General features: G+C 44.0%; 1 protein-coding gene and 1 pseudogene across 1 annotated transcript; one reads left to right on the top strand and one right to left on the bottom strand.

The window, feature by feature from the left end:
• The window catches only part of LOC132405894 (ubiquitin carboxyl-terminal hydrolase 35-like), a 52,470-nt pseudogene extending 44,049 nt beyond the window's left edge, over positions 1 to 8,421 (bottom strand).
• Positions 8,422 to 10,876: 2,455 nt separating this feature from the next.
• Positions 10,877 to 13,168, top strand: LOC132405827 (immunoglobulin lambda-1 light chain-like). Its single transcript, XM_059990821.1, has 3 exons — positions 10,877 to 10,961; positions 11,048 to 11,395; positions 12,527 to 13,168. Exons 1-3 carry the CDS (start codon positions 10,916 to 10,918, stop codon positions 12,847 to 12,849), a joined length of 717 nt encoding a protein of 238 aa, XP_059846804.1. The 5' UTR covers positions 10,877 to 10,915; the 3' UTR covers positions 12,850 to 13,168.
• Positions 13,169 to 15,938: the final 2,770 nt, after the last annotated feature.

Below are 15,938 nucleotides of genomic sequence, written 5' to 3'. Positions count from 1 at the left end.
AAAGGTTAAACATTCAGAATACTCCCAAACACAGTACATTTGCAGAAATTTTCTCTGAACCAAGACAAAATATTTTTATTTGCTCTCCAGGTATTTCCAAGAAAGGATAGCTTGTGACTTGGAAGCGAACTTACAGGTGGCATTTCCTACTTATTCTGCCCTTGTGTACTTGGTAATACCACTCAAATGTTTGGAAGGTGGTGTTCGAGTAACCAGGGGAAGTAACAGCAGAACATTCTACCAATGGAGTATAGAATGAAGTTGATGTTAGTTTGTTTAAATTTGTCACAATTCTGTTGCATAGGCCATAGACTAGAGTCCTCTGTCCTGGGTCAGTCTTACAAGTTGACTCCAGGTGAAGCCCTTACATAAAGTTCACTCTTTTCCCAAGGATGAGGTCTTTGAAAGTCCTGCTGATGTTTCTGAAACACTACATTTTTACGGGAAGACCTGTATGAGTCCCGCTGAAGGGTTTTGCCCAAAACATCAATTGTACATCTTTCCATAGATGCTGCCTTTCCTGCTGAGTTCCTCCAGCATTTTGCGTGTGTTGCTCAAATTTCCAGCATCTGTAGATTTTCTCTTGTATGTCCTTGTCTTCGACTTTAAAAATGGTGGAAAAGTATTGTGATGCTAATGGGATTCAATGCCATGGGTAGATTGCTTTCCACGCTCTTCTTGGACATGATCCTAGTCTGGCATATTTGTCATGTGAACATTACTTGGCCCATATAATTCCATTCCTGAATGTTGTCCAGGACTTGCTGCATGTAGTAATGAACTGATGGATTAGCTAATGAGTTGCAATCAACAATCCTCATTCCTGCTTCTGCTCTAACAATGGAAAGAAGGTCATCAAGATGAAGCATCTAAACATGGTTGTGTTAAGTGTACTCCGTGAGAAACCCCTGTAGTAACATCCTGGGAATGGACAGATTGTTAAATAACAAACTCAAATTGCCTTTGGGTGCATTACGATTCCAGTTATTAGTGTGTTTTCTTCATGATATCCATTGACTTCAGAGTTACTCCTTGATATCACAGTTTGTCAAATTTTGCCTTGATAACAAGGGCAGTCAATTGCACCTCACCTCTGGAATTCAGCTCTTTGGTCAATGTTTGAACTAAAGGCTATGATGAGCCATAGAGTTACACAGAACAGGAACTGGCCCTTCAGCCCATCACCACCATGCCAAATATCGTAGTTATAGGTATTAGTCCCACTTGTCTGCATTTTGTTTGATTTCTTCTCTGCAATTCAAGTGTCTGTCGAGACAATGTGCCTCTACCATCTCCTCAAGAATCACCTTTCAGATTCCACCATTCTTTTTGTGGAAATTTTCCTCTCAGTATTCCTTTATATGTCCTACCTCACCCGTTTAAGTCTCTTCCTCCACTAGGAAAATATCTTTATTGTCTACTCTCTCTCTTTCTCATAATTTCAGACACTTCTATCAACTCATACCTTGGCCTCTGAAAGTTCACAGGAAATAAAACCCAGTTGATCCAAACTCTTGCTTCACCTCACACTTCAATCAGTTATTGAGACACACTTTCCCACAAATAGAGCCATGCCGACTATGCCCTGATTACTCTTTTCCAAAGGAGGTGCAAAGTGCTCCTTTCCTCTGCTTGCCTGCAGGTCAACCTTGAGCATGGTGTAATACCTGCTTCGCCCCACCCACCACCTGACCCCCACTACCCATGTTGAGTGTAATGAGAACCTATTAGATCAGGTGATGGATGGTCATATAAGCAGCTGGTGCATATCACAACACCACTGATGCCCAGCAGATAATCTCTGAAGCATATTGATAATGGCTGGATTCACCTGTCTTGAGAAGACACTGCCTAGAAGAAGGCAAAGGCAACCCAGTTTAGTAGCAAATTTGCCAAGAACAATCATGGTCATGGAAAGACCATGATCACCCACTTAATATAACATGGCTTATAGCAAACAATGAATGTCTTGTACTTATCTGGATATAACACCATTTGCCATTCCTTGGCCCACTTATCCATCAGATCAAGATCCCACATAAGTTTTGATAAGCAAACAGATTCTGTACTCCCTTGAATCAGCACTAAAAGGTTCTCATCAATCAACACTTGAAAATGTTCACAGACTGTCACAGAAGTAGGTCCAACTGTGGTAAATACAGAGGGGTCTCCTGCCTGAATCACAGTGTGAAATTGATTCATCCACAGGCACAAGGGACATTATCTTCACTGTGCAAAAACTCCTTTGACTCCATCAGTCTTTAGAACACCCTTCCCAAATTTGTTTCACAACGGAATTCAATTCTACCTTACATTTGCACTACTAAAGTTCAGCAACAGTATTATTCATTGCAAAGACCAGGTCATTTCCAAACTAGAGCAATGGGGTATGCATTTCAACAAAGGCTCTATGCAGTAGACAAACACGAAAGGAGAAAAAATCCTGTTGCCCACTGTGTCTTCCACATTCTCAGATATTTTATCTATTCATCTTTTAACAGAGTTGTCACTGACAGGCATTGCTTTAATTATTTGCTCTGGTGATTTATGCAAAACTGTACTCAGAACCACTCTTACAGCTGGCTAAATCAATTTTTCTCCAATTGTATGGAGCTTTCCAGATTTATCAATGAGTAATGAAATGTTGTAAAAAGCTCACAAACCATCATTCCATAAAGACCGGTGTCAAATGAACTTTCAGACTTTCTGGAAAACTTTTCTCAAACTGTCTTGCTCCTTTGTTGCACATCACCTCCAACAACCTTCCAGAGGGAGTGCAGATGATCCCCAGAACTAGCAGGAAACTCTTCAACCAGCACTAGGAGCAAAGATTCCCGAACCTCAGTAGCCAATCTACTTTGTACCAGTGATTCAAGAATGTATACCTACATGAGGTTGTGCTCCAAAGCATTGTTCACCCTTTTCTTGATGAATATAACAGAATGAACCTTACTCTCAGTTGTCATTTAACTCACAGTTCACCAGACAACACAGATCCCTGTCTTTTGAGATACACCTGAGCTCTACTTTACTTACAGAAGGCATCTCAAGGACTGTAAAGTACCACCAACAGAAGCTCAACAAAATTCATTGCATGATCAAGTGAATTGCATGATCAATTTTCAGGGGCCCCAGACCAACACAAGCAGTTCTAAGTCCATAGATATGTGCAGTTTTCTATGTTGGACAAGATAGATTGTTCAGATAACTGAGTCCATGCTGTTCAAACATATCATATATTCCAAGCTCTGCCATGGGAAATGTTTACTAGATGGAGAGAGAATAAGATTCAAATCTGTGCTCAAAGCCCTTTTGAAGAATTGCAATATTCTCACTGACTCCTGGACTCTACGGCCTCTAACCAATCAAGTAAAAAAGGAGCATTTGATTTTGAGAAGGAAGAACCTTGAGACCCTGGACCAGGAGCATGTTGAGTTCCTGTATCAGTAGTGGAGAGAGCAGAAATTCTCACATGTTATCCATTCCTCACCTGTCGACCGCCTCCTTCCTCTTCCCCAGAAGTGTCTGTAGTTCTTATATTAGCCTCATTAGCCACTTCAGATCCCACAAAAGCTGACTGGATGTAAGTCATCACATCATTGTCAACCAACACAGTTCATCAGTCTTCTTTAATAACCAACTTGAAATAGAATGCACTATGAATATTGTGTGGAGCTTCTTGCATTTTATAATTATTTGGCCTTTATGAAAAAAAATTGTATTTCTGCTCTGGAACTATTTATTTCTCATTACTTTTTATAACTTTTTCACTGCTTTTACACCTATTTACACCTTTTACACTCCATTACACTGCTACTTTCCCATGATCTCATTCCCTCCTACTCCAGAGAAACTTCCTGTGAGGACGCTGGTCACAGCTCTGGTCCCACAGTCTGCCCTGAGCTGATTGCAACCATACCCCCCTAACCAACACACACACAAACTCACCCATGAACTGATCCCAATCACCCATGCATCTACAGCCACCTTCCTGCACTATTTCCTCAGGCTAACATTTATCTGCATCTTACTACACCCACAGAGTGAAAGGGAATGAATCCAGAGATTACCACCATTCCTGTCCTCCTTACTAATGCTCCTACTACCTGCTTAAATTCTGACTGCATTTGCAGTATCTTGCTTTACATTCACCATATAATATGCAGCATTCATACAGTATGGAAACAGACCCCTCGTCCCATCAAGTCTGTATTTGCACTCAGTTCAATTACCTTTCCTTCCCTTCACATTCTCTTCAATTTATGTTATATTCTACCACTCACCGACACTCCTGGGGCAATTTATAGCAGCTAGTTAATCTACCAGCCTGCACCCCTTTGACATGTGGAAGGAAACTGCAGCAGCCAAAGGAATATAGCAGGGATATAGACATGGTGGAAGCAGATTGGTTCAGTTTCACTTGAAATCATTATTGGCACATGGGCTAGGTGGCCTATTCCTTTGAGATATAGTTGGATACTCTGCTCTTCAAATTAAGAACTATTCCTCTTTTTGTTCCTCTGCCTGCACAATGAACCCACTTGTCTGGTCATGATTCTGTCCTTAGAGGAAGACTATCATCAATCAGTACTCTGAATATCATACTGTTAGAGAGCAGGAAGTCCTCAAGGATCTGCTGACCCACCTGCCTGCACTTCAGTCTGCCCTGGTGATCTGCCAGTCTCCCTACTTTATGCACTCACATTACCTACAGGATGACCAGCTCCTGAAAGCTGCTGCACAAGAAACATTCAGCCTTGTGGATGGATTGCTGTTGGTCAAGCTCCAAATCCCAGAGGATACATTCTTCCAGTTGAAAACACTTCCTGTACCCATCATTGTCCAGAAAGCAGGAAGCTTCCTGAATTCCCACAGTATCTCTGGTGTTCATTCCAATTGCTCTGAGATTCCCTGCCAGTTCCTTTTTTATCAGACTATCTCGATTAAGAAAAATCTACACTTGAAACACCAGCCTTATTATACGACTTTGTAATGAGCTCTCCAGGTTTCTCTGACAAGGCTCTGAGGTTTCTAAGAGCAGCTTAATTGATGATTTGTTGCTAATCATTTAAGAATTACTTGAATTTTTCTTTTGAAGCACCTTACTCTCTGTAATACAGTCTCTGGGTGTTTTATGTTTAAACTTGCGAAGCCTCAGAGACTCTAGCTTACTTGTAATATTTAGTGCTAATTGTGGGGTCCTTGTTTTGAGAATGCTACATCACGCAGTATCACTCAGCCAAGCCACTGATGTTCTGTTGGAATTCTTATGACTAACTCTGATAGTCAACTCTTCATTGGACTCTGTGTTTCCTCCGCACTTGGGTTCCAAAATTGTCAGCACTTATCGCGACAATAACACACACAAAGTGCTGGAGGAACACAGCAGGCCAGGGAGCATCTATATTCCTAAAAATATTTGGAAGTATAAACCATGCAACGCCTTGTCATTGTTAAAAAAGGTGGTAAGTAGTGCTCAGTTAAATTCCTTAAAACCAATAACACTGTTTCCACTTATGTGGCCCTCTAAGGTGGTATACATAGTGCAACAATTCTGGACGTTCCTCACCAATGTGGCCTCTCCCTTGCCCTTTGCAGAAGAATACTCCACTGTGGTCCTTCTCCACCAAGCCCTTACAAGCGTCTGCACCAAGCAACCAGCTGACTGAGACATTGTGCAACAAAGGGGCCATACTTGTCCATCTCAACACCAGAGACACCGGAAACTTTGATAATGGTACTTGGTGCCCACTTACTTAGAATCTATCACAAAGAGTCTAAAACAATCATACACGAACTTGCTCATCAGGGTGAGGGTGACATTACATATGTTTTTGCCTCGGTTGTTCCAAAACTAGTGCGTTGTGATCAGTCTTATTCGCTCCATCTTGGATTCCCAGATGAAACAAAGGTCATTTCCAAACTAGAGGAATGGGGTATGCATTTCAACAAAGGCTCTACGCAGTAGACCTTCAAGAAAGGAGAACAAATTCTGTTGCCCACTGTATCTTCCACATTCGCAGATATTTCATCTATTCATCTTTTAACAGAATTGTTACTGACAGACAATGCTTTAATTATTTGGTCTGGTGATTTATGCAAAACTGTACTTAGAACTTCTCTTACAGCTGACTAAATCAATTCTTCTCCAATTGTATGGGGCTTTCCAGATTTATCAATGAGTAATGAAATGTTGTAAAAAGCTCACAAACCATTACTCCTGTAAAGTGCTGACATACATGTGTAGAAGTGGTTTTCATTTCTGAAAGTTTACACAACGTGACTGTAAGAAAAATGAACAATCCTTCCAAAGACACACACTAAAACAGCCTTTACAGCAAAATGTTGTGAATTCATTCATAGAGCCACAGAAACACTGAAATACCTACAGTACACTGCAGGCCCTTTGGCCCTCAAAGCAGTGCCGAACATGCCCTTACCTTAGAAATTACCTAGGGTTACCCATAGCCCTCTATTTTATGGAGCTCTATGTACTTGTCAAGGCATCTCTTAAAAGACCCTATCATATCCGCCTCCATCATTGTCGCCGGCAGCCCATTCCATGCACTCACCACTCTCTGTGTAAAAAACTTACCCCTAACATCTCCTCTGTACCTACTTCCAAGCACCTTAAAACTGTGCCCTCTTGTGCTAGGCATTTCAGTCCTGGGAAAAAGCCTCTAACTATCCTCACTCTCAATGCCTCTCGTCATTTTGTACACCTCTATCAAGTCACCTCTCATCCTCCTTTGCTCCAAGGAAAAAAGGCTGAGTTTACTCAACCTATTCTCATAAGGCATGCTCCCCAATCCAGACAACATCCTTGTAAATCTCCCCTGCACCCTTTCTATGGTTTCCACATCCTTCCTGTAATGAGGCAACCAGAAATGAGCACAGTACTCCAAGTGGGGTCTGATCAGGGTCCTCTCAGCAACATTACCTCTCAGCTCCTAAACTCAATCCCACGATTGATGAAGGCCAATGCACCGAGTGCTTTCTTAAACACAGTGTCAACCCGTGCAGCAGCTTTGAGTGACCTATGGACTCGGACCCCAAGATTCCTCTGATCTTCCACACTGCCAATAGTCTTACAATCAATACTATATCCTGCCATCATATTTGAACCACCTCACACTTATCTTGGTTGAACTCCATCTGCCAATTCTCAGCCCAGTTTTGCATCATTTCAGTGTCCCACTGTAACTTCCGACAGCCCACCACACTATCCACAAAACCCCCAACCTTTGTGTCATCAACAAATTTAGTAACCCGTCCCTCCACTTCCTCATCCAGATCATTTATAAAAATTACAAACAGTAGTGGTCCCAGAACATATCCCTGAGGCACATAACTGGTCACCAACCTCCAGGCAGAATACGACCCGTCCACAACCACTCTTTGCCTGCTGTGGGCAAGCCTTCTGGATCCACAAAGCAATATCCCTTTGGATTCCATGCCTCTTTACTTTCTCCATTATCCTTGCATGGGGTACTTTGTAAAATGCCTTGCTGAAATCCATATACACTATATCTACTGCTCTACCTTCATCAATGTGTTTAGTCTCATCCTCAAAAAATTAAATCAGGCTTGTAAGGCACGACCTGCCTTTCACAAAGACCTGCTGAATATTCCTTATCAAATTATGCCTCTCCAAATGTTCATAAATCCTGCCTATCAGGAACTTTTCCTTCAACTTACCAACCACTGGAGTAAGACTCACTGGTCTATAATTTCCTGGGCTATCTCTGCTCCCTTTCTTGAATAAAGGAACAACATCTGCAATCCGCCAATCCTCCGGAACTTCTCCCATCCCTATTGATAATGCAAAGATCATTGGCAGAGGCTCAGCAATCTCCTCCCTCGCCTCCCACAGTAGCCTGGGGTACATCTCGTCCGGTCCCGCTGACTTATCCAACTTAATGCTTTCCAAAAGCTCCAGCACATCTTTTTTCTTAATAGCTGCATGCTCAAGCTTTTCAGTTTCATCAGAAAGCTTGCATACAGGAAGATGGAGAATGCCAATGCACGCAGGAGTCTGATCTTGCACTTCACGGTGATGTTGCTGTCCCTCTATATTGTCTTGAGTTTGGATAGTGCGGTTCTTGCCAGGACTTCTGGCCTTGATCCTTTGTCACTGATGATTACCCACTGGTATTTGAACTGCTGCACTGTCTCAAGTTTCTGACCATGGACTGAGACGTCTGTTGTGATGGCACCGTTGGCATTTGCCATGAGCTTGGTTTTTGCGGCACCTATTTCCATTCCAAACTTTGTGGAGGCTCTGTCAAGATGGCTGACCAGGTTGGCCAGTTCGTCCTCTTTTCCTGCAAGACCATCAATGTCGTCAGCAAATCTTAGGTTTGTAATGTTCCTCCCTCCGATGCTGACTGTGCCCATATGATCTTCAAGGGCATCACCCATAATCCGTTCCAGGAAGACGTTGAAGAGAATGGGGGAGAGAACGCAGCCCTGACAGACTCCGACAGAGGTATGGAACCACTCTCCGACAGTGTCCTGAGCGGGTACTGCACTGGTTGCCTTGGCGTAAAGCTGATATATTGTATGAATCAACTGGTCTACTAAATATAAAAAAAATTATCATTATCTCTGAAGAAAGTCAAATATTTAAATCCTGTTTCCCTCTCCAGCGGACACCGTCAAATTGTCTCTGCCGTATTTTGATTTGATCAATGTTGAAACGTGGAAAGTTTTTAAGAAAAATTTTCTAGCAGGTCCGCTATAAAGCTCTGGATGCCCTTTTTTGTATAAAAAGTGGATGCCCTTTTTTCATGGAGTATGACATGCATCAGTTAAAAGCATAGCATTAAGCATTTCCAGCAGGTCCGTCGGAGCCGAGTATCGTAAGCTGTCGGTTCTGAAATTTTAAGTCGATTGGAAAGAATGGATGGAGTCAGTCAGATCCTCCAGGTTATTGTTTGGTCCTGACTCTCCCACTTGCTGTTGTCTGGGGACGGAGGACAACAAATTCTGGGAGGCTGTGCTGCCTGTGGCCTTTCTGTATATGTCACAACCACGGACTCTGCCACAGGGACTGCGCGTTCTCAAAGGCGGGCTGCGGAACAGGTTCGGCAATCGTGCTCGTAAATATACACGTTCCCGCTAATTAGATTTGCACTGTGATAGCAGTTTACTTCGTTCCTCTTGTTCCAGTTTTGTCGAGACTTGACAAATACCAGTGTTATGGTCGGGTCCGAAGTCCGCATTCCTGTTCTTGATCCGGTCCGCGGAATCCGGACTCCGAGTCCTTCGACCGCCCCTCGTTCCGCCTTGAACTCAAATAGTCACACCTGAGGATCATCTTAGCATGGTTGGGCTCAAGGAGGCGCACCTGATGCCTATCGGTTGGCTGTAAATATAAGGTGCTCTGGGATAAAGTATAGTTGGGGGGATTGTTCTGGTTTAGAGTACAACCGTTAACAAGAAGTTCTGTGAGTGAGGTATGGACTGGGCTGCTCCATAGCCCGCCCGAGTCTTCCGGCCGCAGTGAGTCTTGAAGTCACCCTGGACCGAGCTCCCTTCCTATCCCTTGTATCCGTCGGGTAAACCAGGCCGGATTGCTGTTATCCGGCAGAGGGCTCTGCGCCTTCCTATCCCTCCACTCTGACCGGTTGTGCCCCTATGTCCTGCCTGGGAAGTCCGGGTCCTGCCCAGGACTTCTGCGGCCCGCCCAGGGGGCTATCCTCCCAGCATTCCTAGTCCCAAGACCCCGGCCTCTAGCCAGGCCACTGGGCCACCTTGGACTCCAAGATCATCTCTGAACGCCACGGTCTATACACCTTGTCCTATCCTTTAACTTGTCCCGTCCTGCCCTTAGTATTTCAGAGCCTGCGTCCTGCATTTGGGTCCAGTTTCACGTCCCCTTATGACAACTAGAGAAACGCCAATGGCCCCTACTTACCGTGGTCCAGGTTCCAGACTGGTGCATTCTGTCATAGATTATTTTACATCAAAATCAACTTTATTCATAGTAAGTATTTACAAAAATATATGTAAAGCAATTTCATTCTTACATTCATGGCCAATGTTTTCAGTACTGCCCTTTACAATCCTTAAGGCTAATAGGGCAGCTGCCACTCACGTGGCCCCTGGGTTATACACTGCACAATAATTCAGTGACTTCCACACCCAATTTGGCTTCTCCCTCTCCAGTAGCGGGAGAACGCTAAATTGGGGTCGTACAGATTAGAATTCATATTAAAATAAACTTTATTCTTACTGGAAAAAAATTACAATAATAAAACGGTCAATAGTTTTTAATTCTTACATTCATAGTCAATACTTCCCGCACTAATCTAAATCCCCATAGTCAGAACGAACTCAAACCCTCAAACTGCCAAAGCTGTTTTGAACTCCATGACTGAATGACTGGTGTGGGAACAGGAAGCCTGCACTGCTCTATCGCAAACAAGATAAGATCTGCAGATGTTGGAAATCCAAGCAACACACACGAAATGCTGGAGGAACGCAGCAGGCCAGGCAGCATCAATGGAAAACAGTACAATCGACGTTTCGAGCCGAGACCCTTCAACAGTCTGCACTGTCCTGTCCTGTTGTCACTGGAGGTGTGAGGGGCATCTGCGGACCGAAGGAAGGAATCAGGAAAATGAAGGCAAAGTTTGGGAAATGTCAGAGAATGAATGACTTTTTCATTCGCAAATTGTTTTTAACGGATCAGTCAATTGCTAACAATGTCGCCGCCTCAACCCGACGGTGTGTGACAGCATTTGGGAGGGTTTCCGATCCTCGCTCTGATTGGTCAGTGTCAGTCACCCTGATTTACATCGATTTCCTCCCCGGTGTGAATGGTTCTATAACTGGGTTCCACCGGCAGCGGCGGCCAGTCAGTCATAAATCCATCGACAGAAGGGAGGCAGGAAGCTGACGGGCAGCAACGATGCGGACGCTGTGCTTTTTCTGGTCTCTGGCAGTGTGGCTGGGTTGTAAGTACAGGCAGTGGTTGCTGAGGTGGGTCTTGGGGTCACATTAAAGAGTCAATGGTTGTAGTTGAATTCCTGATTTTTCACAGCTGGAGAATCCCAGACTGTGACTCAGACTCCGATCGTGTCGGTGAGTCCAGGAGCCACGGCCATGCTGAATTGTTACATCGGAACAAAGGATAACAATTATGTAAGTTGGTACAAGGAGGCACCAGGAACAGCTCCACAATGGATCTTATACTACCATCACTCGCTCAGCGGCCCGACCAACGCGCCTGGGTTCAGCAGCGACCGTTTCACATCGACATTCAACAGCGCCGGCACCATTTACCAGTTGATCATTAAAAACGTGGAGCTAAGTGACGCTGCGGTCTATTACTGCGGAAAATGGTTTTCAACGGGGGTGTTCGGCCCAGGGTCCAAGCTCTTTGTTACAGGTAAGTGTCCGATAGATATCTCCTGCAGTGTCCACGGCATAAATACGATCACCCGTCAATTAAGAAGTTATAAGTTATAATTTTCCAGCGAATTTTACAATGAAAATGTTGATTTACAATCTAATCGTGTTGGTGTCCAGCATCAGTTTTACTCGATAGAGCTGGGTTCGGTGAATTGTTTCCGTATTTTAATGAAGCATTTCTCTTTTCGGTTGTGTTTTCGGACAAACCATGTTTCAGACAAACTTTTTGTTCATTCGTGTTACTTCTGCTCTAGTTTTAGTTTGTCTGCATTTATGGTGGTATAATTGGAACGAACATGAAGGAGTCTATCTTCCTAAAGTGGGACCAAAGTTGTCAGTGGGAACAGGGCATTGCCGGCTAAAGACAGCCCATAGTTGTCAAGACAGGAGAACAATAAGTTTCAAGTAATTAATTCGGACTTCTCAGCGACACTTCCTGCCCTCCCAATGAGGGTGAACTCTCCTCCAGCATCCATCCCTTAAAAGACCCTCTCCCATTGCTCAGTCCTTGCCTTCTCGCTCCTGCCACCTATTAACGTGAGAGCTGCTCCTTCCCAGGAACAGTTCCTCATCGATCCTGGTCACACCGACTATGGCCGGTGCTCCGATTCTGCGGAGAATCCAGCCTCCCGTCCCCCATGTGAGAGGGAGCCGAATCGTTCGACACTATCACAGAGCGACCTGCCCCGCCCCGCTCCCTGGAGCTCAGGACCGCGCATTTAGAGCCCTCGACCACTGGGGCAGAGCAGATTGTAACAAATATATTCTCATTAATGATGAGTGGGCGGGCCGGAGGGAGGCGGCGGATTGTGTCGCTGATGGCACCGAGAGTAGGCACATTGAACTACATAGGGGCGCTTTGATGCCAGTGTAACTCTCAACTCCGTGAATGACTCAGAGCCTGACAGCCTCACCGGTTGCAGTAGATTTCTCGTTTTTCCATGATGACCTTCATGCACTGTCCTCCATGGGCACTGTCTTGTCACTTGGTAAGACTCTGGGCTCAACTCAATCAAGTTGAAACCTTTTAATTACGTTTCTGTCAAACTGTGAAATGACGAGAGCTCTTTTGCGACTTGAAACACATTTTCTCTTGTTTCCGTTGCAGATCGGCAATTCCCAGACCCTTCAGTGAAACTACTTGGCCCGTCAGCCGAGCAGATCTCCACTAAAGGAGCGGGCACCTTAGTTTGCCTGGTCAGTAAATTGTCGATGGGCTTCCCTGTCGTCTCCTGGGCAGTGAACGACAGTCCGACGAGCAGTGAGGTGCAAACCAGCGGGGTGACTCAGAACGCGGACAAAACCTTCAGTCTCAGCAGCTACCTGACGGTGCCCAGCGCAGACTGGAGCAGTGGGAAGAGGTACTCCTGCTCAGTTCAACAAGGAGCAGCCTCGACAATATCCGCAACAGTCACAAAATCCAGCTGTTAAACACAGCGCGGTTTCGGCCTTGTTTGTTCCCGGATTAACGGGAGATCACCGCTTTATATCTTTCACCTCTACCACTCTTACTCGCTCATCCCGGTACTTCCCTTCTGTTCCGCTCTCTGTAGTTTCCACTGTGATGTTGGATTATTTGTACCCTCGGCTGCTTTTGATCTTGCTCTGACTGAGAGGCTATACTGTGTTAAAGTGGACTTGTCTTCTGAAAATTTCAGCCGGTATTTGGTTTCTCTTCCATCGGTGTTCGATTAATTAGAATGATTGATAAATGTTTTTGTGATTCAGCATCAGGATCAGACTGACAGACGGCAACTAATTACCAATAAATATGATCAGTGCAGGAACGACTCTCGTGTGTGCGTTCGTTATCTTACGTGTTTTTTCGATTCTGACACTGAGTGGGAGGAGATTCGTCTCTCTGCTCTGGTTCGTGACCTGGCTTGGTGAAGTTCAGGAAATCTGTGCGGCAGCCTTGGACACCGAATATCAGCAAAGAAGGAAACGAAGTTCCATTGCGGAGAATGGGGGACAGGGTGGTTGGTTAGCTATAAGGCTGCGATGTAAAATTAGAACGAAACTGTTGGTTTTGGGAAGGTTAATATAGGAAATGAACATAATCGTAGCTGCAAATTTCCAGGCTCCTGGGCAGCACTGGTGGAGAGGGGAATAAATTGTTGTTACGTTCTGATCTAATGAGGTTTCGCTAGAAATGACCAATGTTGACACAAACTTGAAAGTCTGCCTGTCTGAAATGGTTGGGTCACAAGCGATGAAAATTACCCAGTCAGAAGTTTAAACCATTTTCTCAACTATCTATTGAGGGATAGTGTGCGAATTCAAGACTCCAGAGACAGAATAATTAAGGATTTGTTTCACAATAGTTCCTGATCCCCCTTCCCCTACTGCCTCAGCTGCACTCTCGTCCTCTTTCTTCTCCTTCCTACCCCCAACAAACGCTTCCTGGGCTGAACTTTCAACTTCTCTCCTCTTACAGGACAATTGCATTTATTTCCAGAACCCGTTCTCACTTTGATCCTTCCTTTCCCTCCCCACCAGCTCGCTATTTAAAATGGAGGTTGATATTTTCTTGATTAGAAAACAAGTCAAAGGTTACAAGGAGGAGGCAGAAGAATGGGTTTGAGAGGGATAACAAATCAGCAACGATGGAATAGTGCTACAGACTCAATGAGCCGAATGGCTGGTTTCTGTTCCTTTGTCCTATGGTCTTCTGGTGGAATTTATGAAAATAAATCACGAGGCCATTCAGCACATTTGGACCATGTAAGCTCCCAAAAGAGCAGCCCCATTCGTGTCCCTCTGTTTCAAACATGCCATCAAGTCCTGGTAACACTAAAATCAATGGATATCATGAGGAAAGCATACCGGTGACTGGGATCATATCTCACCTGAATACAACATTGTAGTGAATGTGCATCAAACACCCCAGCCCCAGGATATCATTGCAGCATTTCCTCATGCTGTACATTCCACCTGCTGCTTCATCAATAACCATAGTAGTTTAATTAAATCATCTGGCCCATCGAGTCTGCCCTGCCATTGTTGAATAATTATCCTTCTCAAACCCCAAAAAGGGACTGTCTTCTCCCTCTACACTTTCGTGCACTTACTCATCAATAACCTATCAATCTCTGCTTTAAATATACCTGTTGAAATGGATTCCACAGTGTCTCGGGTAATGAAGTTCCCATGTTCACCAGTCTCTGGCTAAATAAGTTCCTTAGCTCTGTTTTAAAGTGACATCCTTGTAATCTAAGGCTCTACCCTCTGGTCCTAGATTCTCCCACTATTGGAAACAACCTCTCCACGTCCACTCTCTAGGCTTTTCAATATTCTACAGGCTACAATGAGATTACACCCCCCACCCCCATTCCTCAAAAATCCAGCAAGTGCAGGTCCAGACCCATCAAACATGAATCATATGTTAACCCTTTCATTCTAGAGATCATTCTCGTGAACTTCCTCTCCAATCCCAGCATATAATTTTCTAGATAAGGGACCACAAACTGCTCACTATTTCCTCATGCACCATGACCAATGCCTTTTAAAACCCTTGCATTACAACCTACAAGTTAATCTTTTGGGATTCCTGCTCCAAGACTCCCAGGTCTCTTTGCATGTCTAATTTCTGAAATTGCTATCTGTTAAGAAAATAGTCCACAGAAGTGTATGACCATATATGTCTCTAAATTGTATTCCATCTGCCACGTCTTTGCCCATTTTCCTAATCTGTCAAAGTCCTTCTCCATACTATCTGCATCCTCAACACTTCTTGCCCCTCCAACTATTTTTGTATCATCTACAAACTTGGCTATAAAGCTATCAATTTCCTCATCCAAATCATTGACATATAATGTAAAAAGATGTGGTCCCAACACCAACCCCTGTGGGACACCACTAGTCACCAGGAGTCAACCACTAAAGTTCCCCTTTATTCTCCCACTTTGTCTCTTGCCAGTCAACCAAACTTCTGTCCATACTAGTATCTATCCTGTAATATTATGGGACCTTATCTTGTTTATCAGCCTCATGTGTGGCACCTTCTTGAATGCTCCTGTAAATCCAAGTAAAAAACTTCCCCTTACCTTCTTTTGTCCATCCTACCTGTTATTTCCTCAAAGAATTCAAACAGATTTCACAGGCAAGATTTCCCTTTTAGGAAACCATACTGACTTTGGCCTATTTTATCAAGTGCCTCCAATTACCCGAAATAATATTTAATAATGGAATGTCACAGCTTGCCAGCCTCTGAAGTCAGACTAACTGGCCTATAATTTCCTGTTTTTTGCATCCTTCCTTTCTTACAGAGCAGAGTAACATTTGTCTTCCAAAACCATTACAGAATCTAATAATTCTTGAAGAATCACTACTAACGCCTCAACTCAATAATCTTATCAAGTACTTCTTTCAAAAAACTGGGTTGTAGTCCACCTGGTCCAGATGTCTTATCCATCACATCCAGGTTGCTTATCTGAATACAGCCATCTCTGTTTCTGTTGAAAGGAGTACTGGTTAGATCTCATCTGCTGTACTGAAAATACTCTTTGCAGTTGCTTTAG

The sequence above is a fragment of the Hypanus sabinus genome, chromosome 16 (genome assembly GCF_030144855.1).
Source record: "Hypanus sabinus isolate sHypSab1 chromosome 16, sHypSab1.hap1, whole genome shotgun sequence".
NCBI lineage: Eukaryota > Metazoa > Chordata > Chondrichthyes > Myliobatiformes > Dasyatidae > Hypanus > Hypanus sabinus.
Note: the sequence above shows the minus strand (reverse complement) of the source record. Positions and strands in the feature narration are given on the sequence as shown.